This window comes from Equus caballus, chromosome 22 (assembly GCF_041296265.1).
Source record: "Equus caballus isolate H_3958 breed thoroughbred chromosome 22, TB-T2T, whole genome shotgun sequence".
NCBI lineage: Eukaryota > Metazoa > Chordata > Mammalia > Perissodactyla > Equidae > Equus > Equus caballus.
Genome location: NC_091705.1, coordinates 27,615,918 through 27,637,729, shown reverse-complemented (window position 1 = coordinate 27,637,729; position 21,812 = coordinate 27,615,918). Strand labels below are relative to the sequence as shown.

General features: G+C 44.0%; 3 protein-coding genes across 8 annotated transcripts in view; 1 reads left to right on the top strand and 2 right to left on the bottom strand.

Annotated features, from left to right (window-relative positions):
- CNBD2 (cyclic nucleotide binding domain containing 2) overlaps window positions 1-16,301 on the bottom strand; it is a 61,337-nt gene extending 45,036 nt beyond the window's left edge. The window contains exons 1-2 of one of the 4 annotated variants that reach the window (XM_070247601.1): window positions 15,880-16,301; window positions 12,777-12,830 (exon numbers count right to left, since the gene is read on the bottom strand). In XM_070247601.1, coding sequence (XP_070103702.1) covers window positions 12,777-12,830; window positions 15,880-16,152 — 327 coding nt within the window. In that variant the 5' untranslated portion in view covers window positions 16,153-16,301. Of the gene's footprint in view, window positions 1-2,333; window positions 2,591-12,776; window positions 12,831-15,879 lie in introns of those variants that run through there. The other 3 variants (XM_070247602.1, XM_070247603.1, XM_001501888.6) reach the window with 3 other exon arrangements.
- Window positions 15,591-17,115, top strand: SCAND1 (SCAN domain containing 1). Its single transcript, XM_070247604.1, has one exon. It carries the CDS (start codon window positions 16,369-16,371, stop codon window positions 16,879-16,881), a length of 513 nt encoding a protein of 170 aa, XP_070103705.1. The 5' UTR covers window positions 15,591-16,368; the 3' UTR covers window positions 16,882-17,115.
- Window positions 17,116-18,195: 1,080 nt separating this feature from the next.
- Window positions 18,196-21,812, bottom strand: part of PHF20 (PHD finger protein 20) — a 143,767-nt gene continuing 140,150 nt past the window's right edge. For all 3 annotated transcript variants that reach the window (XM_023626473.2, XM_070247600.1, XM_023626474.2), the window contains one exon: window positions 18,196-20,738. In XM_023626473.2, coding sequence (XP_023482241.1) covers window positions 20,596-20,738 — 143 coding nt within the window. In that variant the 3' untranslated portion in view covers window positions 18,196-20,595. The remainder of the gene's footprint in view (window positions 20,739-21,812) is intronic.

The window sequence follows — 21,812 nt, the reverse complement described above, 5'->3', positions numbered from 1 at the left end:
ATGCGAAACAATCTACAAGTCAACTAACCTAGTTTCTTCAAAAAGTCAATTTCATGATGCAAAAAAACAAGGGATGGGGGCTGTTCTAGATTAAGACTCAAGACACATACAAACAAATACAAAATAAGAACCTTGATTGGATCCTATTCATAGTAACAAGCTGTAAAACACATTTTAGGGGCAAATAACAAAATTAAATATGATTGGCTATTTGATGATATCAAGGAATTAGTGCTAATTTTCTTAGTATTATAGTGATATTGTGGTTATGTCCTTATTTTTAAGAAAGTGTGATAAAGTATGCAATTTACTTTCAAATGATTCAGCAAACACACCCACATGCACACACACACACAGACAAATAAGGGCAATATGGCAAAATGTCGATTATGAGATCTAATGAGTGAGCACTGTATATACTTCAACGTTCATGTTTGAAAATTTCCCTAATTAAAAAAACACAAAAACTAAAAACTTTTGTTTATTAGCTTCTGTTAATAAAGATATCACAAACAAAATGAAAAGACCAACTACAGACTGGAAGAATATATTTGCCATGCACATCATTGACAAAGGATTACTATTCAGACTTCCTTTAATTAAAAAAATTCTACAAATCAAAAGAAAAATATAAATAAGCTAATAGAAAAATGAGCAAAGGATATGAACAGGTATTTCAAAGGGAAAACTCAAATCACCTCTAAATAATGAAAAGATTCTGAACATCACTAGAAATAATGGAAACATACCTTAAAGTAACAAGAAGATACCATTTTACACTTATCAGATTGGGGAAATGGGAAACAAGGCACAACTATGCTGGAGAACAATTTGGCAACATTTTAAAAAGTTGAGGAGGGGCCGGCTCCGTGGCCGAGTGGTTAAGTTCACGTGCTCCACTTCGGCAGCCCAGGGTTTTGCCGCTTCAGATCCTGAGCGCAGACATGGCACCACTCATCAGGCCATACTGAGGCGGCATCCCACATAGCACAACTAGAAGGACCTACAGCTAAAAATATACAACTATGTACCAGGGGGCTTTGGGGAGAAAAAGGAAAATAAAATTTTTTTTAAAAAAAGTTGAGGATATGTGTACTTTACAATCAAGGAATTGTATGCACTTTTTATATATACTTTAGAGAAATTCAGACATGTTCACAAGGAGATAGCATGAGGACAACTGTGGCACATTGTTAACAGCAAAAAGCTGAAAATAATTGAAGTGTCTGCCCATCAGCAAAGGAATGCATCAACACATTACAGATTGAACACAGCATTAGAGCTGTGTGTGTCAATGCAGGTAAAGCTCACACATAATTTTGAGTGGAAAAAAGGTGAAATACAAGGCCATTTTTTAAAATATGCCATATACTATAGTTGCTTATGGCTACATACATATGTAACAAAATTTTAAAATATAGATAGGAAGGGTACACAGCAACCTCAGGAAAGTGGTTACCAATGAGGAGAAAGGGAGTAGGATGCTGAGGAGCTTCATCTGTAACTATATTTTCCTTAAAAATTATACATCCTGGGGCTGGCTCCACGGCCTAGCGGTTAAGTTCAGCACACTCTGCTTTGGCAGCCTGAGTTTGGTTCCTAGGCATGGACCTACACCACTTGTCGGTGACCATGCTGTGGCAGAGTCCCACATACAAAATAGAGGAAGACTGGCAACAGATGTTAGCTCAGGGAGAATCTTCCTTAGCAAAAAATAAAAATAAAAAATTATATATCTAAAGGAAATAGGGGGAAAGGCTTTATTAATAAAATTAATATTTATCAAATACAATTTGCCATTGTCAGGCAACTATTCTAATCCCTTTATATGTACTGACTCATTTAATCCTCAACAATAAATGTATGCAATAGGTACTAATATTATCATCACCCTCTACAGGCACAGTAGCAAGTAACTTGCCTAATACTAATATTAGTCACATGACTAATAGGTGATAGAGATTTGAACCCATGCAGTCTGGCTCCAGAGTCCCTAAGTTTAACCTATTACTCAACCCTGCTGCTGGGCCTTATTCTCTCCGGATCTCATAATGGCAGGAAGGGTGGATACAGAGCAGGACACAGGGGCTCAGAGTGTAACCTGTGATTTGCCCAGTGTCGAGGGGGTAGTAGGCTTCACGGCAGGGGTCAGAATTCAATCTTTCTGAAGCCTAATCTGGAACTCCATCCTTTGTGGCCATGCTGTGACTCCAAAAGTTACAGGGTGGCCACGTTCATCCAAGGTCCCCACCTACACGTGCCTCTCCCTTCCTCAAATAACGTCTGTTCGGTCTTCCACTCTTCCCTCTCAGGGCCCTTGGCACTCTGCTCACCAGTTCACTCTTCAGGACCTGCCAGGAATTATACACCAGATATTTCCTCATAGTTCCTGAGTTGGCAAATGGCACAACTAGCCCATTTGCCTTTCAAGGGTAGGACTACAAATCCTTCCCCAAGAATCCAGTTATATTAGAAACAAATGGCTTTCCTTGGTGGCAAGATAAGAGTTCCTCTCCACTCCTCATATCCTACCAACAGCTGCTGGAAGCCTTGGCCTGAGAAAATCTCATCCTCAGAATCTCCTCATGTCACAGTGGAGGATTCTAGAAGGAAGTGAGGGTGGTGGAAAGGAACTGGAATCTGGGAATCTAACATTTACCGAGCACTCACTCATAGGCATTATCTTAGCTAATCCTCACAACTACCTCAAGAGGAGGGACTAGACACCCACTCCATGTATGAGGAGACTGCGGCTCAAAGTGGCTCAGTGACCACCAGAGTCAAGGGGCCACCTTTAAGAAAGTAAGAGGCATCTGGACTGGGGGCAGGGGCATCCAACACTCAGCCTGGGGACCACTCTGAGGCTTAGAACTTAGAGACCCTGGAGTGTAGGTGCATGGCGCTGTCCTATAAATCCTAAATCAGTAAATCAGGAACATTCAGCAAACAGGAAGTCCTCAACCAAATAGGGTGCCAAATGTTGAAAGGAACATGGTGACTGGAACTCAATCACTCAAGGGTCTTTCCAAAAGTAGAGAAGAATACAGGGTCTAAAGTGGTCTTTTCTACTAGATTAAAGATGGCAGTCGATAATCCCAATTTGCTCTTGTACAAGAATCCTCAGTGAAAACCCACGACTTCAAGCATTGCCTGATTTGCCATTCCTATCCTGCTAGGCCTACCTGCCAACCCTCCCCCAACTGACAGCCAAATGGAGGGCACCGAACACAGTGAAGACAGCTGCACAGCTGGGAAGAAAGGCGCAGGCTCTGACTTACTAAATTCAAAGGCCACTATTCCTGGGGTGAGATGCTAACCACTTACAGAGGCGAGAAAAGATAGAACTGGGTTTTTTGACCCTTACCCAGAGAAAAGATGCAAAGAACTCAGGGAGAGACAGAGCAAGAGAAAGTTTCAGAAAAAGAGAGACAGTGTGGAGTTTTTGCCTCCCCTACCACAGACCAGGTGTTGAAGGAAATACAAGAAGATCCCCTACAAAAGTTTAGGGGGTTTCTGAGGGACACTCCTGGGTGTGGGGTAGGCAAGAGAGATGGTGGGAAGTGGCTATGGACAGGGGGGTATCCCATTCAGTCCTCTGAGTTGCCTGAGGATCCAAGTGACATGGAGAGGATCCAGACTCACGAGAGGCATCAGAGGATCCCAGTAATAGGACCAAGGACCTGATGAGACCCCAAAAGCAGACACTCCCAACTTCACCTCTTGCCAGCTGTGGTTGTATAATTTCCCTGGGAACTGGACCAGTGTTGGGGAGGAAGACGCAGGAAGCCTGGAGAGCTCTGAACTGACCTGAGATGAGTCAATAAGCTTGAAATTACATCCCCTCAAAATTACTGGACTGGATCTCAATTTACCTGGAGACATCTAAATTAAGCTGTCTGCTAGCAGGCAGGCTAGGGACTCAGAGTCAGACATTAACATCAGTTCTGGAAATTAAGAAAATGCCCTTTCTGTCCCAGTTCCTAATCTTATAACTGAATCATTACAGAGTAGATCATCAGAAAGAGCACTGGTGCTATTCCTATGTGATTCTGCGTAAATCATTTAACCACTTTGGGCCTCACTTTCCTACTTATAAAAGGGAGTTAGACTCAATTCCACAAATAATTTCTTTTCAACACAAGATCTTTATTGTTTCGCCAACTATGAAAGTCATACAACAAACGTTTACAGAGCTCCAACTATGTACAAAGCATGAAAAGGTGAATAAGACACAGTCTCTGCTTACAGGGAGTTCACAATATGCTGGGGAAGGAGAAAATCTCACTATACTAAAGCTCTAAAGATATGTGAAGAAAGAGCAGGGCCTGTTCAGGGCACATGAGATGTAGCTGGCATGTGAGATGCCCAGGAGGCAAGTCAGGAAGTGAGGCTGAACTGGCAGAGGCCACAAAGTAGCCACCCACGGACCAACCTCAGCTTGCAGACTGCTTTATTTGACCCACATGGTGTTTTGGTTAAAATATTGCCAAAACTTAACTAGCTTATCTTTATTGGGGAATGGGCTCTCCAATTCACCAAAGTCCTCACCTCACACAACTGTTACTTGCCAGGCATGTGACATATTTGCCATCCCCAGTATAGGATCTATCTGACCTCTTTCAGGTTTAAAATCTTTTGACTATAATCAGTGGTTGCAAAATGGTGGTCCCCAGGCCATAACTAGCCTGCTGGCCTGGTTTGACAGAGTTTTTAAAAAATTTGAATTAGGTATCAACACTTAAATATTGGGATTTTATGGATAATTTTCTACAAAAACATAATTTACTAAAGTGACCCCAATAGAAACCATGTAAATAGACTAATTTTCAAAGAAAAAGAGAAAGTTGTAAAAGAGCTCCCTCACCAGCACTACCACCAAAAAAGAAAAAGTCCCAGTCCTGAAGTTTTCACAGGCAACTTCAGATGATCCTGATGTTTCTTAAACTGTCCCAGAGCATAAAAAGAAGGAAAACTACCAAATTCTTTTTGTGAATTCAAGAGAATATGGATATTAGAACCTGATAAAGATTGTATAAAAAAGGAAATCCAGGGATTCATTTCATTTTCCTTGAATATTGTTTTAAAAATCTTACATTGAGGGGCTGGCCCCGTGGCCGAGTGGTTAAGTTCGCGCGCTCCGCTGCAGGCGGTCCAGTGTTTCGTTGGTTCGAGTCCTGGGCGCGGACATGGCACTGCTCATCAGACCACGCTGAGGCAGCGTCCCACATGCCACAACTAGAAGGACCCACAACGAAGAATATACAACTATGTACCAGGGGGCTTTGGGGAGAAAAAGGAAAAAATAAAATCTTAAAAAAAAAAAAAAAAAATCTTACATTGAAAACATTTTTTGACAGAGGTATGTTCAAGGACATGTCACTCTTGTGGGCAATGGGGGCTACAAGGTGCTGGGGCCTTAGTGAGACCACCCAGAGCCTGCCTCAGAGCTGTCTCATTGGTTGAGGGCTGCTCCCAGAGGCATTCATCCCCAGCATTTCTGGGCTGAGCAATCCAGAGGCCAGAGAAAACCCTCAACAAAGGTGCTTAGAGTAGGAAGCCATCATGTCTGCCTAGGAAGAAACGGCAAGTGCCAAGAAGACCCAGATTAAAGCCATAAAGAATTGCTGGGGCTGCAGGTCTCAGCGAGAACTGGCAGAGTTCAGAGTTCTCCAAAAAAGCGGGAGCAGTTGAAGGAAGAACCAATGGCACCTTTAGTACAACACGGGGATTGTGACGTAAGAGCTGGCTCTGGGAGCTTCTCTGGTGCCACTGGTCCCAAGGAAAAGCAGGGCATGTAGACTGACCAGGGAAACACACAGATATGCCATTTTTGCAACCCTGTCACTGCCAAGTTCCATCTGCCAGGAAGACAAAGGGCTAAACCAATTCCCTCGCACAAAACCCTTGTCAACAAAAGAGCTTCACCAGGAACCCAACAGACTTACTGCCAGCCTGGAATGCTACTACTGTCCCTTCCCCACCCACAACTCCAATAAATAGCTGGTCCAGGAAGCACTCACTTTATGTGAAGGGGAATTATAGTGAAAAATAAATAGCACCAGACCTATATAAATATATTACAAAAAAAGTGGGAAAGGGAGGCAGGGAACGAGAAAAACAAACGGCAGATGAAAGGCATTCTCTAGGAAAAAACTAACATGAGACAGATGATAAGCACGAACAGCAAAGAACTCAAAGGGCTTAATGAATTTTAAAACAAGAGATCAAAGCAAAGATGCAATAGTTCAAAGAAGAGAAGATGAGAAAACTGGAAGAGAAGGCATTGGCGGAGCTCAGGAAAGAAGTGTTTTTTTAAAAAAACCATCTCAGAAGTGAAGGTCATTTCAGAAACATCAAAAAGGAAGCTATACTTGCTGAATACAGAGGATAGGATTGCAAAAAGCAAGGAAAGGAGATGGAAATGAACAATTAAAAAAGAACCAAGAAATAATATAGCAAATAAGTATGGAGATATAGAGGGATGCGACGTAACATGAGTACACGGGTTTCCTCAACTTCTATAGCTGTAAACCTTTTTCTTCCAGTTTTATTGAGATGCAGTTGACATATAACATTGTATTAGTTTAAGGTATGCAACATAATGATTTGATATATGTATTTACCATGAAATGATTGCCATAATAAGTTTAGTTAACATCCATCACCTCACATAGTGACAATTTTTGTGTGTGTGTGATGAGAACTTTTAAGAGCTGTAAACCTGAAGACACCTTTTAAACCTGAAAATCCGGGGCCGGCCCCATGGCCGAGTGGTTAAGTTCGCACGCTCTGCGTCGGCGGCCCAGGGTTTCACCAGTTCGAGTCCTGGGCACGGACATGGCACCACTCATCAAGCCATGCTGAGGTGGCATCCCACACGCCACAACTAGAAGGACCCACAACTAAAAATACATAACTATGTACCGGGGGCCTTTTGGAGAAAAAGGAAAAATAAAATCTTTAAAAAAAACCCTGATAAACTGAGAAACAGATATATAATTATTTAAAGATATAAAGGGAACTAACATTAATAATCAATTAAGACTAGACAGGAAAGGATGAAAAAAGTATAACAATGACTCGTTTTTGACTTTTGAATTTTGTGCTAGGTATATATATACATATCTATCACCTATTCAAAATGAATGAATCCATTTTTAAGCAATAAAACAGAATCAACGCAGTGCGATAAGGAACGCAGAGCTACTGGTGGAGCAGCACAGTAAAAACAGGTTCGGTGAACACTGGGAACCAGGAGGGCTGCAACTGAACAGAAATCAGTGAAAGGCGAGAAAGGCAAACGATATGAAGTATCGAGGCTCCTGCATCTACACTGGTTTATCAGGAACGAGAATTACTAATAACTAAGTTAATTACAAACATACTCTAGCTAGATTAACTCCCAGTAATCTCAAGCTCATGGAAACATCAAAAGATAAAACAGGTCTTCACCCCAAGATCAAACATATTTGATAAAATAGGTTACCAAAAAGAAGTTAATAAAGTCAGTAGAGAGACCAGAGCAAGCTTCTTAGACTTCCTATTAAAAAAAAAGAAAAAAGCAGAAAATAGAACTGGGGGCTTTTTATTTAAATCACCTCATTAGCTGAACCTGCATTCTCTTCACCATGAGCAGAGCTGGCCCCCTGGAATGATGTATGTAGTGTGCGCTATATGTAAATGAAATTTTAGAATTACTAAATCTATCGAAAATTTGAATTTCTTATCTAGTGGTAACATATCTTTAAACTTTCTACTTAATATCTCACATTTTAAAAATGCAAAATAACAAGCATTGGCGAGGATGTGGAGAAATTGGAACTCTTGTGCATTGCTGGTGGGAACTCTTTAAAATGGTGGAGCTGCTGTGGAAAGCAGCACGCAGTTCCTCAAAACGTTAAGCATAGACTTACCACACGATCCAGCAATTGCACTTCTCAGTATATACCCAAAAAGACTGACAGCAGGGACTCGAAGAGATACCTGTGCACCAATGTTCATAGCAGCATTAGCTACAATAGCCAAAAGGTGGAAACAGCCCAAATGTCCACTGATAAATGAACTGACAAACAAAATGTGGTGTTACATATAATGGAATATTAGTCAGCCTTAAAAAGGAATGAAATTCTGATACATTGGAAGTTACTGTTTAACGGGTACAGAGTTTTAGTCAGGGAAGATGGAGAAGTTCTGGAGATGGACAGTGGTGATAGCTGCACAACGTCAATGTACTTAACACTACTGAACTGCACACTTAAAAATGGTTAAAATGGCAAATTTTATGTTATGTGTATTTTACCACAATTAAAAAAATATTGCAGAGCTAGCCCTGATGGCCTATTGGTTAAAGTTTGGCGCACTCCACTTTGGCGGCCCAGGTTTGGTTCCCGGGCACGGCACCACACCACTCATCCGTCAGTAGCCATGCTGTGGTGGCGGCTCACATAGAAAAACTAGAAGGACTTACGACTGGAATATACAACTATGCACTGGGGTGTTGGGGAGGAAAAAAGAGAGAGGAAGATTGGCAACAGATGCTAGCTCAGGGCGAATCTTTCCTAGCCAAAAAACTGCCTTAGGATAAGTGAAAAACAAAACAAACACAACCTGAGAACCTTCAGCAATAACAAACAAAAAAATAATCTAAAATGTGCAAAAGATTTGAACATTTTACCAAAAGAAGATTTAAAAATGGCAAGTAAACATATGAAAAGGTGGTCAACATCATTAGTTATTAGGAAAATTCAAATTAAAACCACAATGAGATACCACTAAACACCTACCAGAATGGCTGTTAAAAATTTGACAATACTTGGGCCAGCCCCGTGGCCAAGTGGTTAAGTTCACGCGCTCTCCTTCGGCAGCCCAGGGTTTCGCTGGTTGGGATCCCCGGTGAGGACACGGCACCGCTCATCAGGCCACGCTGAATCGGCATCCCACATGCCACAACTAGAAGGACCCACAACTAAAATATACAACTTTGTGCTAGGGGGATTTGGGGAGAAAAAGCAGGGGGAAAAAAAAAAGATTAGCAACAGTTGTTAGCTCAGGTGCCAATCTTAAAAAAAAAAAACAAATTTGACAATACCAAGTGCTGGTGAGGATGGAGAGCAACTAAAACTTTCATACATTGCTGGCCCTGGATTCTGCCCTGGCCAGTACTTGTCTTCTGAATTTTAGTTCCCAATCTGTGAACTCTAAGTTTCTAAGAATCATGTCTATGGACAAGGAGGTGGCAATTTATAGCAAAAGTTGCCATTCAGTCATTTCTCTATTGGGAACGTAGTTTAAGGAATTCCAGGTATCCCTTACTAAAACCCAAATTCTTGCTTTTCAAACTCAGAAATCAAATAGATTTGATAGTAAAAGATACTTGTAATCCAAAGTACAGAAAGAGCCTTAAGCACTAGGTGATTGTCATTATTTTAGATTTTTTTTTTTTTTTTAGATTTTTAAATTTTTTCTTTTTCTCCCCAAAGCCCCACGGTACTTAGTTATATATTTTTAGTTGTGGGTCCTTCCAGTTGTGGCATGGGGGTGCCGCCTCAGCATGGCCTAATGAGTGGTGCCATGTCCACGCCCAGGATCCAAACCAGTGAGAGCCCTGGGCTGCCGAAGCGGAACATGTGAACTTAACCAACTGGCCATGGGGCCAGCCCCTGTCATTATTTTAATAATGAAAAATTGGAAATAATCTAAGTATTCAGCAGTAAAGGAATCGTCTTTTTTGTTTGTTTGTTTGCAGCCAGAGTGATCTGAAAATACACATGTACAAAACTGAAACTCTAGGGGCTGGCCCAGTGGTGTAATGGTTAAGTTTACATGCTCTGCTTTGGTGAGCTGGGGTTCACGAGTTCAGATCCCAGGCGCAGACCTACACATTGCTCATCAAACCATGCTGTGGGGGTGTCCCACATACAAAATAGAGGAAGATTGGCACAGATCTTAGCTCAGGGACAATCTTCCTCAAGTAAAAAGAGGAAGATTGGCAACAGATGTTAGCTCAGGGCCAATCTACCTCACCAAGAAAAGAGACCCCCCCACAACTCTGGTCATCTCACTTCCCAGCTTCAACACTTTCATGATAAAGTTTTAACCTCTTTTTTTTTTTAAGTATGCCCTTTTTTGGTGAGGAAGCTTGGCCCTGAGCTACCATCTGTTGCCAAACTTCCTCTTTTTTTTTCTCCCCAAAGCCCCAGTACACAGTTGTATATCCTAGTTGTAAGTCATTCTAGTTTTTCTATGTGGGATGCCACCACAGCATAGCTTGATGAGCACTGTGTAGGTCTGTGCCCAGGATCTGAACTGGCGAACCCCGGGCTGCTAAAGTGGAGTGAAAGAACTTAACCACTTGGGCATGGGGCCGGCCCCTAAAGCAATATCCTTTATATCGAGAGTCTCCTAAAACACAATCTACTCACATCCCCCTCCTATGTAAAGTCCTTCCACAGTTACCTATCATCCTATGTTAAATCTGGATTTGAATCCCATCCTGCCACTCAGTGGCTGAACCTAGACAAGTTAATCACCCACTCAAGATCTGAATTTCTCATCTGTAAATAAAGTGTCACATATACACAGATGCCCAGGAATGGTTGATGATAATAGAAATGCCTGTGCCTTTCTTTTTTAACACCACATACTAGAACTTACACATTCAAATAAGTGTCATCCCTTCATTACTATTACCACTTGAAAAAATTAATAAGGCCAACCTGGTACCAGTCCCTTTACATATATTTTCTCTTTGACCGTTCGGAGCCATTCTGTGCGGTAATTATTATCCCCAGGCTCAGAAAGAGTATATGACTTACCTAAAGCCACATTACAAAATAATTCATAGCAGCTTTCTCTGTGATAGCCCCAAGTTGGAAATAACTCAAATGTCCTTCAGTGGGTGACTAGTTAATCAAACCGTGGTGCATCCACACCATGGATTACTACTCAGCAATAAAAATGAACAAACTATTGATATACACAACAACCTGGATGAATCTCCAGGGAATTATTCTGAGTGAAAAAAGCCAACCCCAAAAGGTTAAAGGTTATATACTGTATGATTCTATTTATACAACCTTTTTTTTTCTGCTGAGGAACATTAGCCCTGAACTAACATCTGTGCCAGTCTTCCTCCACTTTATATGTGGGTCGCTGTCATAGGATGGCTTATGAGTGGTATAAGTCCGTGCCTGGGATCCAAACCCACAAACCTGGGCCACTGAAGCAGAGTGCAGTGAACTTACCCACTACACCACAGGGTCGGCCCCTATATAATATTTTTGAAATGACAAAATCATAGAGATGGAGAACAGATTATTGTTGCCTGTGGTTAGGGATGGCAGGTAGGGGAGAGGAAAGGATGTAATTATAAAGTGGCAGCACGAGGGATCTTTGTGGTGATCAAACATTTCTAGGGGGCCGGCCCCGGGGCCAAGTGGTTAAGTTTGCGTGCTCCGCTTCAGCAGCAGGGTTTCGCCAGTTCGGATCCTGGGCGCGGACGTGGCACCGCTCATTAGGCCATGCTGAGGCGGTGTCCCACATGCCACAACCAGAGGCACTCACAACTAGAATATACAAAAATGTATTGGGGGGCTTTGGGAATAAGAAGAAGGAAAAAAAGAAGATTGGCAACAGTTGTTAGCTGAGGTGCCAATCTTTAAAAAAAATTTCTAGATATTGTGGTAGTAGTTGCAAAAATCTGCAAGTGATAAAATTGCATAGGCCTACACACATACACAAATGATGGCATATAAAACTGGTGAAATCTATGGGGCCAGCCTGGTGGCGCAGCGGTTAAGTGCGCATGTTCCGCTTCTCAGTGGCCCAGGGTTCACCGGTTTGGATCCCAGTGTGGACACGGCACCGCTTAGCAAAAAGCCATCTGTGGTAGGCATCCCACATATAAAATAGAGGAAGAAGGGCATGGATGTTAGCTCAGGGCCAGTCTTCCTCAGCAAAAAGAGGAGGATTGGCAGTAGTTAGCTCAGGGCTAATCTTCCTCAAAGAAAAAAAAAAAAAACTGGTGAAATCTGAATAAACTCTTTGGATGGTATCAATGTTAATCTCCTGGTTTTGAGATTGTACTATAGTTATGCAAGATGTTCCCATCGGGGAAAACTGGATGAAGGGTGCATGAGACCTCTCTGTACTATTTTTGCAACTTTCTATGAATTTATAATTATTTACAAATAAAAAGCATTAAAAAAACAAGTATCAGGGCCAGCCTGGTGGCATAGTGGTTAAGTTCACATGCTCTGCTTCTGTGGCCTGGGGTTCGCAGGTTCAGATCCCAGGTGCATACCTATGCACCACTCATCAAGCCATGCTGTGGCAGCATCCCACATACAAAATAGAAGAAGATTGGCAGAGATGTTAGCTCAGGGAAAATTTTACTCAAGCAAAAACAAGAAGATTGGCAACAGATGTTACTCAGGGCCAATCTTCCTCACTAAAAAAAAAAAGTAGCCAGGCCTCTTTTCCGCAACCCATAATAGCATGCCATCTAAAGACAGTAGAGTTTCTGTCTGAAAGAGGCTCAGACTCACATTAGAGCTTTCCCTTCACAGGAATAGTCTGCAATCCACTGCTCGTCCTCTTTCCCTTAAACAACATTTACGGAGGGTCAACTGGGAGTCAGCCGTTGTGTTAGAAGCTAAGTGATAAGAGTTGAATGATTTATGATTCCAAGTGAGCTCCCAACCTAGTGCTAAAAAAAAGGCTTAATAAGACCACTGGACTAGAAATCAAAAGAATTCTGTCCTCATGGAACCACTTACTAGTTTTTTCATTTTGGACCAATCCTTTGCCTCTTGGTGTCTTGGCTTCTCAACCTGCAAAATCAGGAGAATAAAATACGTATAAATATATATCTTAAACTTAATCTGGGCCCTCTGGGTGGGTTCAAGGACATCTGGAAATTACTTGAAACTGTATGCAGAAGTATCTAAGCGCATCCCTCTTCTAAGAAGAGGCATTATAGCTTTTTTTTCAGATTCTGGGGGCTTACTGAATCATAGAGGTTCGAATAACTGAACTGGAATTTTTTTCTTTTTTTGAGGAAGATTAGCCCTGAGCTAACATCTGCTGCCAATCCTCCTCTTTTCCTGAGGAAGGCTGGCCGTGAGCTAACATCCGTGCCCATATTCCCCTATTTTATACGTGGGATGCCTGCCACAGTACGGCTTGATAAGCAGTGCAAAGGTCTGCACCCAGGATCAGAACCAGTGAACCCCGGGCTGCCAAAGCGGAACATGTGAATTTAACCGCTGTGCCACTGGGCCAGCCCCTAACTGAATTGGATTTTGGATTTAACCTCTAAGGCCCCTTCCATTCTAATGTTCCACAATTCTAACAGATCTCTAAGATCTTTCCTTCCATCTCTAACATGTATACTATGATTCCAACAGGGATGGAAGAAATGGACTAGAGATCCAACATTCCATGATTCCAAATACCACAAGAGTTCATTCCCTTTCCTGAGAGGACAGGATTCAATCTTTCAACACGGAATTCCAGGCTCTTTATGATCTAACCTCCAACTGCCCTTCCAACCTCAGCTCTCATCCCTTCCCCAGGCCCCAACCACTCCTCCATCCAGCCTGCAGTTTCCACAAAGTTTTGCTCCTTGGTACAGGCAGTGCCTTCTACCTGGAAGGTCCCTAACTCCACTCGTTTTCTTCTTGACTCTGTCAACTTAGAAAAAAGAGGGAACTGCAAAACAAAAGGAGAGCGTTTATTTGGGGTCTTAGAATTGCAATTTGGAGAACACAGGTTCTGGCAGTAGCCAGAAAAGCGGCCCCTGAGGAGTACAAGTCAGAAGTTTTTATCAGCAAAAAAGAGGGCCCAGAACAATGACCTCAGTTGTTTGTTAGGGAGGGTAAATTTATGTTACAGTTTGTTGGCTTACTCAAGGACAGCTTGCTGATATCACAAAAAGTATAGTTTTGCATAGTCCTTCAGAAAGTCCTTTCTCGGCAAATAACTCCCTTTTGACAAGTCAGCAAGGTCAGCACAGTTTCATATCTTTAACAAGATGGAGTCCAGGTACAAAATGGAGTCACTGGTGTCAATGCATTTCACGAGTCTCAGTTTAAAGGTCCCCTCCCCAGGGAAGCCTTCTACGACCCCTCATCCTTGCAGCAGAGCTTGTTGTGCTCCCTTGGCCCCGGATACACCACCTGTTACACAGGCACTAGGACTGCTGGTTCAGCAGGGCAGCAAACCCAACCGCCCAGGGCCCAGGCAGAGGAAAGAAAGGTTTGAACCAGTAGGTGCAACAAACTCTAGGCCCATTTTCCCACCTCTGAAAAGAAAACAGAGAAAAACACCAGCTCTAAGGAAAACACAACCTGAACGCAATAGTAAATACAAACATCATTCTATTTCGGAGCACACCAGAGTGTGGTGGGGATTGAGGTCAATTGGGACAGAGTATCTTGTCTAAAGGAAGGAGACTCAACTCAGCCCCAGCTGATTGTTAACTGGCAGGAAAGCCGGTTGGTCCAGTGTGGCCAGCTTGTCCACTTTTTCGAGAAAAGCTGGAAATCCAGATTTGCACGTGAAATCTCCCAATTTTTACATCAGTAACTAAAAAGCATTAAAGACACATTGTGATGACTTTCAAGATTTTCAGGTTCTGTAAACTGTTCTGTGAGGATCCACCTCTACTCATGCAAAAGAGCACATCCTATGTGGGAGGCAAGTTTTCCATCAGGGCCACTGATGTGTTGATGCTTGTTAAACAGGTCCACTCAATCTGCACAAAGCTCAAACGGACCGCAAGGGTCATACAAAACCTTTCCTATGGGACCCTTGTCTCTCTCTGGGCCTTATTTTCCCTATCTGTTAAATGGGGATACAAAATATGTTTGTGAGTCAGCTGTCAAACAGAACATTATCACTTACTGAAGGGCTGTCAGAGCCACATGCTTTTACCTACATCATCGCACTGAATTCTCCTAACTTCTATGGGGTAAGTTCTATTACATTTACATTTTATAGATGATAAAACCGTAGCTCAGAGACAGAGAACAATTCACCTAATGAAGACAACAGCAACCATTTAAAAAGCCCTTTCTTTCCAAGGGCTTTACTGACTTAATCCTCTCAACAACTCTGACCTAAGGCAAATAAACCCTGCAATGGGAACTTGGGGATTCAGCCAGGCTCCAAAAGCCCAGCCCCGTGCTGTTCAACAGAAATATAACGTAAACCATATACGTAATTTAAAAATTTCCTAATAGCCCCATTTAAAAAGTAAAACGACACAAGTGAAATTAATTTTAATAATATATTTTATTTGACCCAATATATGCAAAATATCATTCCAACATGTAACCAATATAAAAAATTACTGAGATATTTTACATTGTTTTTTTCATACTAAGTCCCACCCGTGTATTTTACATTGGAGCACATCTCAACTGCAAGGAGCCACATTTCAAGGGAGTAAGCACATGCGGCTAGTGGTCACCATATGGGGCAACGCATTTACAGTGTATTTACTAATTCTAAAGTCAAAAGCAGAGCCCACAGAGCCGTCTGTCTCTTGGCTTCAGAGGACACGCAAAAAAATAATAATGGCAAAGAGTTCTTGAGCATTTATTTTGTGCCACGGCAAGGGCAAGTTTTACTAGGCGTGTGGAGGGCCTCACACACGTTCTGTTTCGTCCTTCTAGCAATAAGGTGGGCGCTGATGCCCTCCTCTTTTGACAGAGGGACAGAACTCCCCTAACTCTGGCCCGCCCCCAGTGCCCGACCGCCATCCGGCTGCCCCGCTCCCCCCACCAGCCGGGCTCCAGGCCCCGCGAGTCCTCGGCTCGACGTCATCTAATCAGGATCAAGTGAGGAGGCGCGCACGCAGGGGCAGGCGCAGGTCACCTGCAGCGAGACGCGATCGTAGCGGATAAAGACCCCTTTGAGGAACTCCTCCTTCGGCTTCGGCTCCAGCTCCCACTCCTCCCACTCCGCCTCCGACTCCTCCTTCTCGAACTGGTGCACGGACGCGCCACCATCCCGAGGCCACCACGTGCTTCCAGTGGCCTGCCACTCCGCGGTCGCTCCCGCCTTCGGATGCGCCTCGCGAACGCTAGGGGGCGCCACTTCCGGGAGCCGGGGCTCGGCTTCCGGGCGTTCGCGCGCAGAGTTCAGCATGGAGGAGCGAACGGAGACTTCCGCTTCCGGCCTCCCCAGGCGCTAAGCTGGTGCCGGTAGCTCCGGCCCCCCTCGGTCCCCCAGTGTCCGCCTCCCTCGGCGCGGCGCGGCCTCTGCGCTTTGGCAGGAGACGTCTCCCTCCTCACCCCGCCCCCGTGCAGACGCAGTCCTGAGCGCACAGCCGCGGAACAAAGAGTGACGTCCAGAGCCAGCGTCATGGCGGCGACCGAGCCGAGCTTGGCGGCCCCTGGGAGCCCCGCGCCGCTGCCGGAGAAAGAGGAAGGAGCCGGCCTGAGCTCAAGCCCGGAGCGTAACTCTGCGGGCTCCTCGTCGACCCCTGAGGCCACACCGCCTGCCCTCGAGCCCCCCAGCCCTAACGCCGCGGTCCCCGAAGCGGTTCCTACGCCTCCCGCGGCGGCCCCCGCGGCCCTGGGCTCCGCGCCGCCTGCCGAAGCCGCTCCGCGCTCCCCCGCAGGCCCCGGCGGCTCCCGGCCCGGCCCGGAGACGTTCCGCCAGCGTTTCCGGCAGTTCCGCTACCAGGATGCGGCAGGCCCGCGGGAGGCATTCCGACAGCTGCGGGAGCTCTCCCGCCAGTGGCTGCGGCCCGACATTCGCACGAAGGAGCAGATCGTGGAGATGCTGGTGCAGGAGCAGCTGCTCGCCATCCTGCCCGAGGCGGCGCGGGCCCGGCGGCTTCGCCGCCGCACCGATGTGCGCATCACCGGCTGAGCGGCGGAGCTGCGGGCGGCCCGGGCGCTCTCCGGTCTGGAGCCATGATTGGGCCCCGGGGCTTGAGCCGGGCTCACTACTCCGCGTCAATGAAAAACGAGTTTTGGCAGTTCCTGTAGTCTGGTGTGTCCCTTCCGTTCGTCCTTGGTTTATTTTCCCCGAGAAATCGACCTCCTTTCTGCCTGGTGGCGAAACCGAGTTGGGAGCCCGTGAGAATAAAGCCTTTGTTTCCTATTCGCTTGGCCTTCGCTGGCTTTTGTGGGATCATTGCTTGTTGACTAGGCCTGGGTCTCCACCACATCTGGGAAGTTTTTCTCCTGCGCGCTTCCAAGGGCCCCGCTTGGGGTTCTTTTTTTCAGTTGGAGTCTGTGTGATGAAGGTTCCAGCAACGTGGGTTACACATTCGTCCCTACCTCTCACTAGCTACAGAGGGAGCTTGTTTTCATACCTGAAAAGATAGATGATAGTGATACGCCTTATACGTGGTTGTGGTTTGTGGGATTGTGCAGGCAAATAGCTGGCTCTCTTGAGTACTTAACTGGTCACCTCTGTACCAGTACTGCCGCCAACTTGCTCCACGAGTGTGCCCTTTGGGCACAGGCTTCCCAAAAGGCCCAAGCTCTAGGTCTGTTTTAATGCAGGTCCTTGGAGAGAGAGGCTAGTTCTTGTTGGCGAGTTCTAGTTTAAGCTTCCAGACTCACCTGCCTTGCCAAATTTTAGGCCTCTAGAAGGGTTTAAGCAGCACACCTAGTGTGAACTAATGGATAATTTACATTGCTGGAGCTATTTAATGTCTGTCCAACTGATTTTATTAAGAAGCGTAATTGTTTAGAAAGGGAAGAAGGAATTTGGGGGAGGTAATAGGGAAGCTCTCCTGTGAAATCTTAAAACTTGAGTCTTCTGCTCATCCAGGAAGGAGCTAATTGGGGTCCACAGGCAGTTTGGATTGGTCTCAGGAGGGTCCTGATTGCAGTGGGTGCCATCTCTTAATATAAGGAAAGCCAGATCTGTCTTCCCTGCAGTGATTTCAACAATCAAAATCAAATAAGCCTGCAGGTCACACCACAAAGTAGCCAGTCTGGGCTACAGGCTGGTGTGGGGCATTTTACTTTTGAATATTAAAGACACTTAAATGAATTCAAAAGTATTTTGCATACTTTCTTGGGATTTAGCTTGAATCTGCCTCCCTGCAGAAGATAAATGTTTAGAATGTAAAAGCAGGCTTCCTTTAAAAGGTAATGTTTATAAAAAATTAAGTGATGCATATTAAAAATAGAACAGAGAACTTCGTAAATCAATAACATGACTGAAACATAGCAACAAAAATCTTTTATTTTCCCAAATACAGATACAGAAGTTTGCATGTTTTGCAAATATTGCTTCAAAGCAATATTTCTATATACAGCGCCTTCTGTTCTAATAGCGCGTAAACATAGATATGTATCCACAGTGCAATGTTGGCTCATCAAGGGTCCACCTTGCTTACACTCAGTCGCTTAAAAAAACAAAATGATTAGTCAAACCAGAACTGTTTTTGTCAAGGCAATTTTTTATAGATGGATAGTTTTTCTCAAAAGAAAACTTAGGTAGTGTACATATTTCTAAATGGTAACAGTAATATTTGCAAATAACAGTTTCCAGTGCTCCAACTTGGGGTTAATGCAACCTGACCCAGGAATTGGGGATGGAGCCCCTCAACATGGCTTTAAATTAGGGAAGCACACTGAGGTTATGAGAACTTGGAGTCATCCCTGCTTCCCTAAGGACAAAAGTCACAATGAGTGAAATGGGATCATTTCCTTTACAAAACTTAATAAACCCAGTAATGGCCACTTGGCAAAATTAGGGTAATTCAGTTTCTGCTTCCATCTTTAAAAAAGACATAAGATTGACTTCCTTAACGTTACAGCTTCCCCAGATGTGATGTTCAAATGTTATTTTCAGAAAAGGAAAATTAGTAATCTAATACAACAGTCATGCCTCACAGCTGTGGCTACAAAAAATCATCCTGTTTCCTCCCTTTTCAGACAAGCATCATACAATTCTTATAATGTGGCTGTCTGTCAAAACATAGATGCCATGTACACTCCTTGAGCGTTTCTTCCCAAACCAGAAACACCAATATTAGCAATGGGAAACAGCCTCTTTGGAGAGGAATTGTGTCAGCTTTCTTTCAGATGTCATAGCCACGTATATTCCCTCTGATGGATAAGCTACAGCAAGTCAATTTGTCCTAAATTCATTTTATATCAAATGGTGAACAAATCACTAGACAGAACATTCCCTGAAACAGATCTTGATATAGAGGCCTTCAGACCAAAATGACCTGTGCCTTAAAGCTTAACCACTACAGACGTCGCTGGAGATTCTGTCACCGCTATTAATGGCTACTTCACGTTTACATAGTAAATATTTGCAGCATATAACATTACAGATTCATAAACCCATAATTAACTTGTGAGTGTTAATGGACAACTGTGCTTTGATTTTTGCCTTTCGTGATAAGAAAACTAAATGGTGAAACAGGTCACTCCTCAAAGCATGGAACATTTTCTTTAACTTTCTCTAGTAAGGAAAAACAAAACAATAGAGCAATTACACGTGGAAACGTAACCTGCAAGAGTAACAAATATTGTCTCAAAGGATACAAACTGTACCTGGACCGTAAGCAGCATAATCACCTTGATCTCACAAAATAATACAAACAGGAAATCTAAAGTGTTAAAGTATATTAAAACAATTCTGAAAATGCCGACTACTGAACATACACCCTTCAGGGAAGCAGAAAGCGGCACATGTAGAATCTGAAGTTTGTTTACAACAATATAAAATAAAGTAATTCCCCAAACCACATTTTTTGTAACAAATCTTTACAGTGGAAGAATTCAAAATTTTGGGAAACATTTTTTGGACATCAAACGGAACTGGGAAGCTGTCAATATTAAGAAGTGGGTAGAAAATGCTGTCCTTTGGGTTCCAGACCCTGCCTGCTTCAGTTTGGAATTCCTCCTAGATTCTTATTAGAGTGAGATTCTAGTTCCTCCACAGGCTGTATGGGCTCTGCTACGAAAGACACAACCCAGCCAACTCTGGGGTGAAAACATACAAAACTTGTCCCCGGTACCATGAAGTCATGCAAGAGATGTGGTGAGAAAAGTGAAGAGTCCTAAGGAGAAGGCAGGGCAGCCAAGGCCTCTGCTCCTTCCCAACCTCCACAGATTGGTGAAGTCACGACATTCCCACGGAGCTGGAAAAATGAAAATGATGCCGGTTGCCTAAATCCAAGCCAGGCAGAAACCAGAAGGCTTGGCGTGTGCCCCAACCTGACAGAAAAGTCAATTAAATAAGCTGCAAGTTGAATTTACAACTGTTTCCAACTAAACTTTTTTGGCTCTCATTCCATTTATCATCAGTGGCACGATTTCAAGTGAAGTTTGTGCAAAAAGACTCACTCTCCATTCAATGATGTGCACAGAAGAAGGGAATCTCAAGAGTCTATTTGCTACCTTCTTGGTAGGCTCCGAGATCAGAGTGCCCTGCCCTCCAGCAGCCAAAATGGCCTCTTTTCCAATGTCCATCACACCCCCTGCCCAGATCCCTGAAGTCAGTCGGTGTCACGTGCATTCGGCATGCTAGGTTTATTTATTTAAATATGCGAAGCTCCTCCTGCAGGTGCCCCAGGATTGTGCCCCCATTAGTTTTGGGTGCCCAGTTTCATGTTGAGCAGCAGAGTGCAATTTGCTGCACCTTGCCCAGGTCCATCAGCAGCTGCTTGATGCAATGCTTCAGCTGTGGAAGTCTGGCCAGCGGCTCTGGGGGCTCCAGTTCCCCCGTGTAGTCCAGCCAGCTCTCCAACACTGTAAGCAGAAGAGAGAGAAGACCCAGTGAGTTCCCAACACTTGATCTGCAAGAACATCAGCAAGGACTCCAGCACCTTAGCCATCTGAGCACTCATGGGGGGCGGGGAGAGGGCCATTTCAGGCAACACTGACTCATCGCCCTCCTTACAAGTAGTATTCCTAGGACAAAGCTCAGGTGCTTTAGAGCAGTGCAGTTCAACAGAACTTCCTGCAGTGATAGAAATGGTTTTTGTCTGTGTTTTCTAATACAGTAGCCACTAGCTGTGTGTAGCTACTGAGTACTTAAAATGTGGCTAGTGCAACTGAGGAACTGAATTTAAATTTTATTCAATTTTAATTAACTTAAATAGCCATACAGAGCTAATGACTACTGTATTAGTGCAGCTCTAGCATCAAGAAGGCTTTGCAGGACTCACCTTTCTCAGTGTTACTGCCCAATCTTTTTTTTTGAGGAAGATTAGCCCTGAGCTAACTGATGCCAATCCTCCTCTTTTCCTGAGGAAGACTGACCCTTAACTAACATCCATGCCCATCTTTCTCTACTTTATATGTGGGATGCCTACCACAGCATAGCTTTTGCCAAGCAGTGCCATGTCCACACCCGAGATCCGAACCAGCGAACCCCGGGCCGCCAAACTGGAACATGCACACTTAACCACTGTGCCACCGGGCCAGCCCCTGCCCAATCTTTATAAGGCTTTCCCATGTTGGAAATCAGAGAGCCTGGTGTTTTATCCTCCTATTAAGAAAATGAGAATCTAAAGGGACTTGAAAAAGTCTACTTTTATCACCATAAATTCTGATTTGCTTCGTATTAATTCCTATCACTAGCACAGAATACTCTGATTTTATTTTCTCTCTTTAAGTATTTAATGTAAGATGTCCAGGTACTAACACACTTGATTATAATTGCTTCAATACTGAAAAAGCTGTCTTCCTCCTGAGAGCAGGGACTTCTCTATGGAAAGATGTTTGTTCTTTCCCAAGCCACTCCCTGAAGCTCTGGCATTTTGGAAGAGTCCATCTTGGAACCTTGCATCTTTGACAAGAGCCAACCCCTCCACGGAGGCC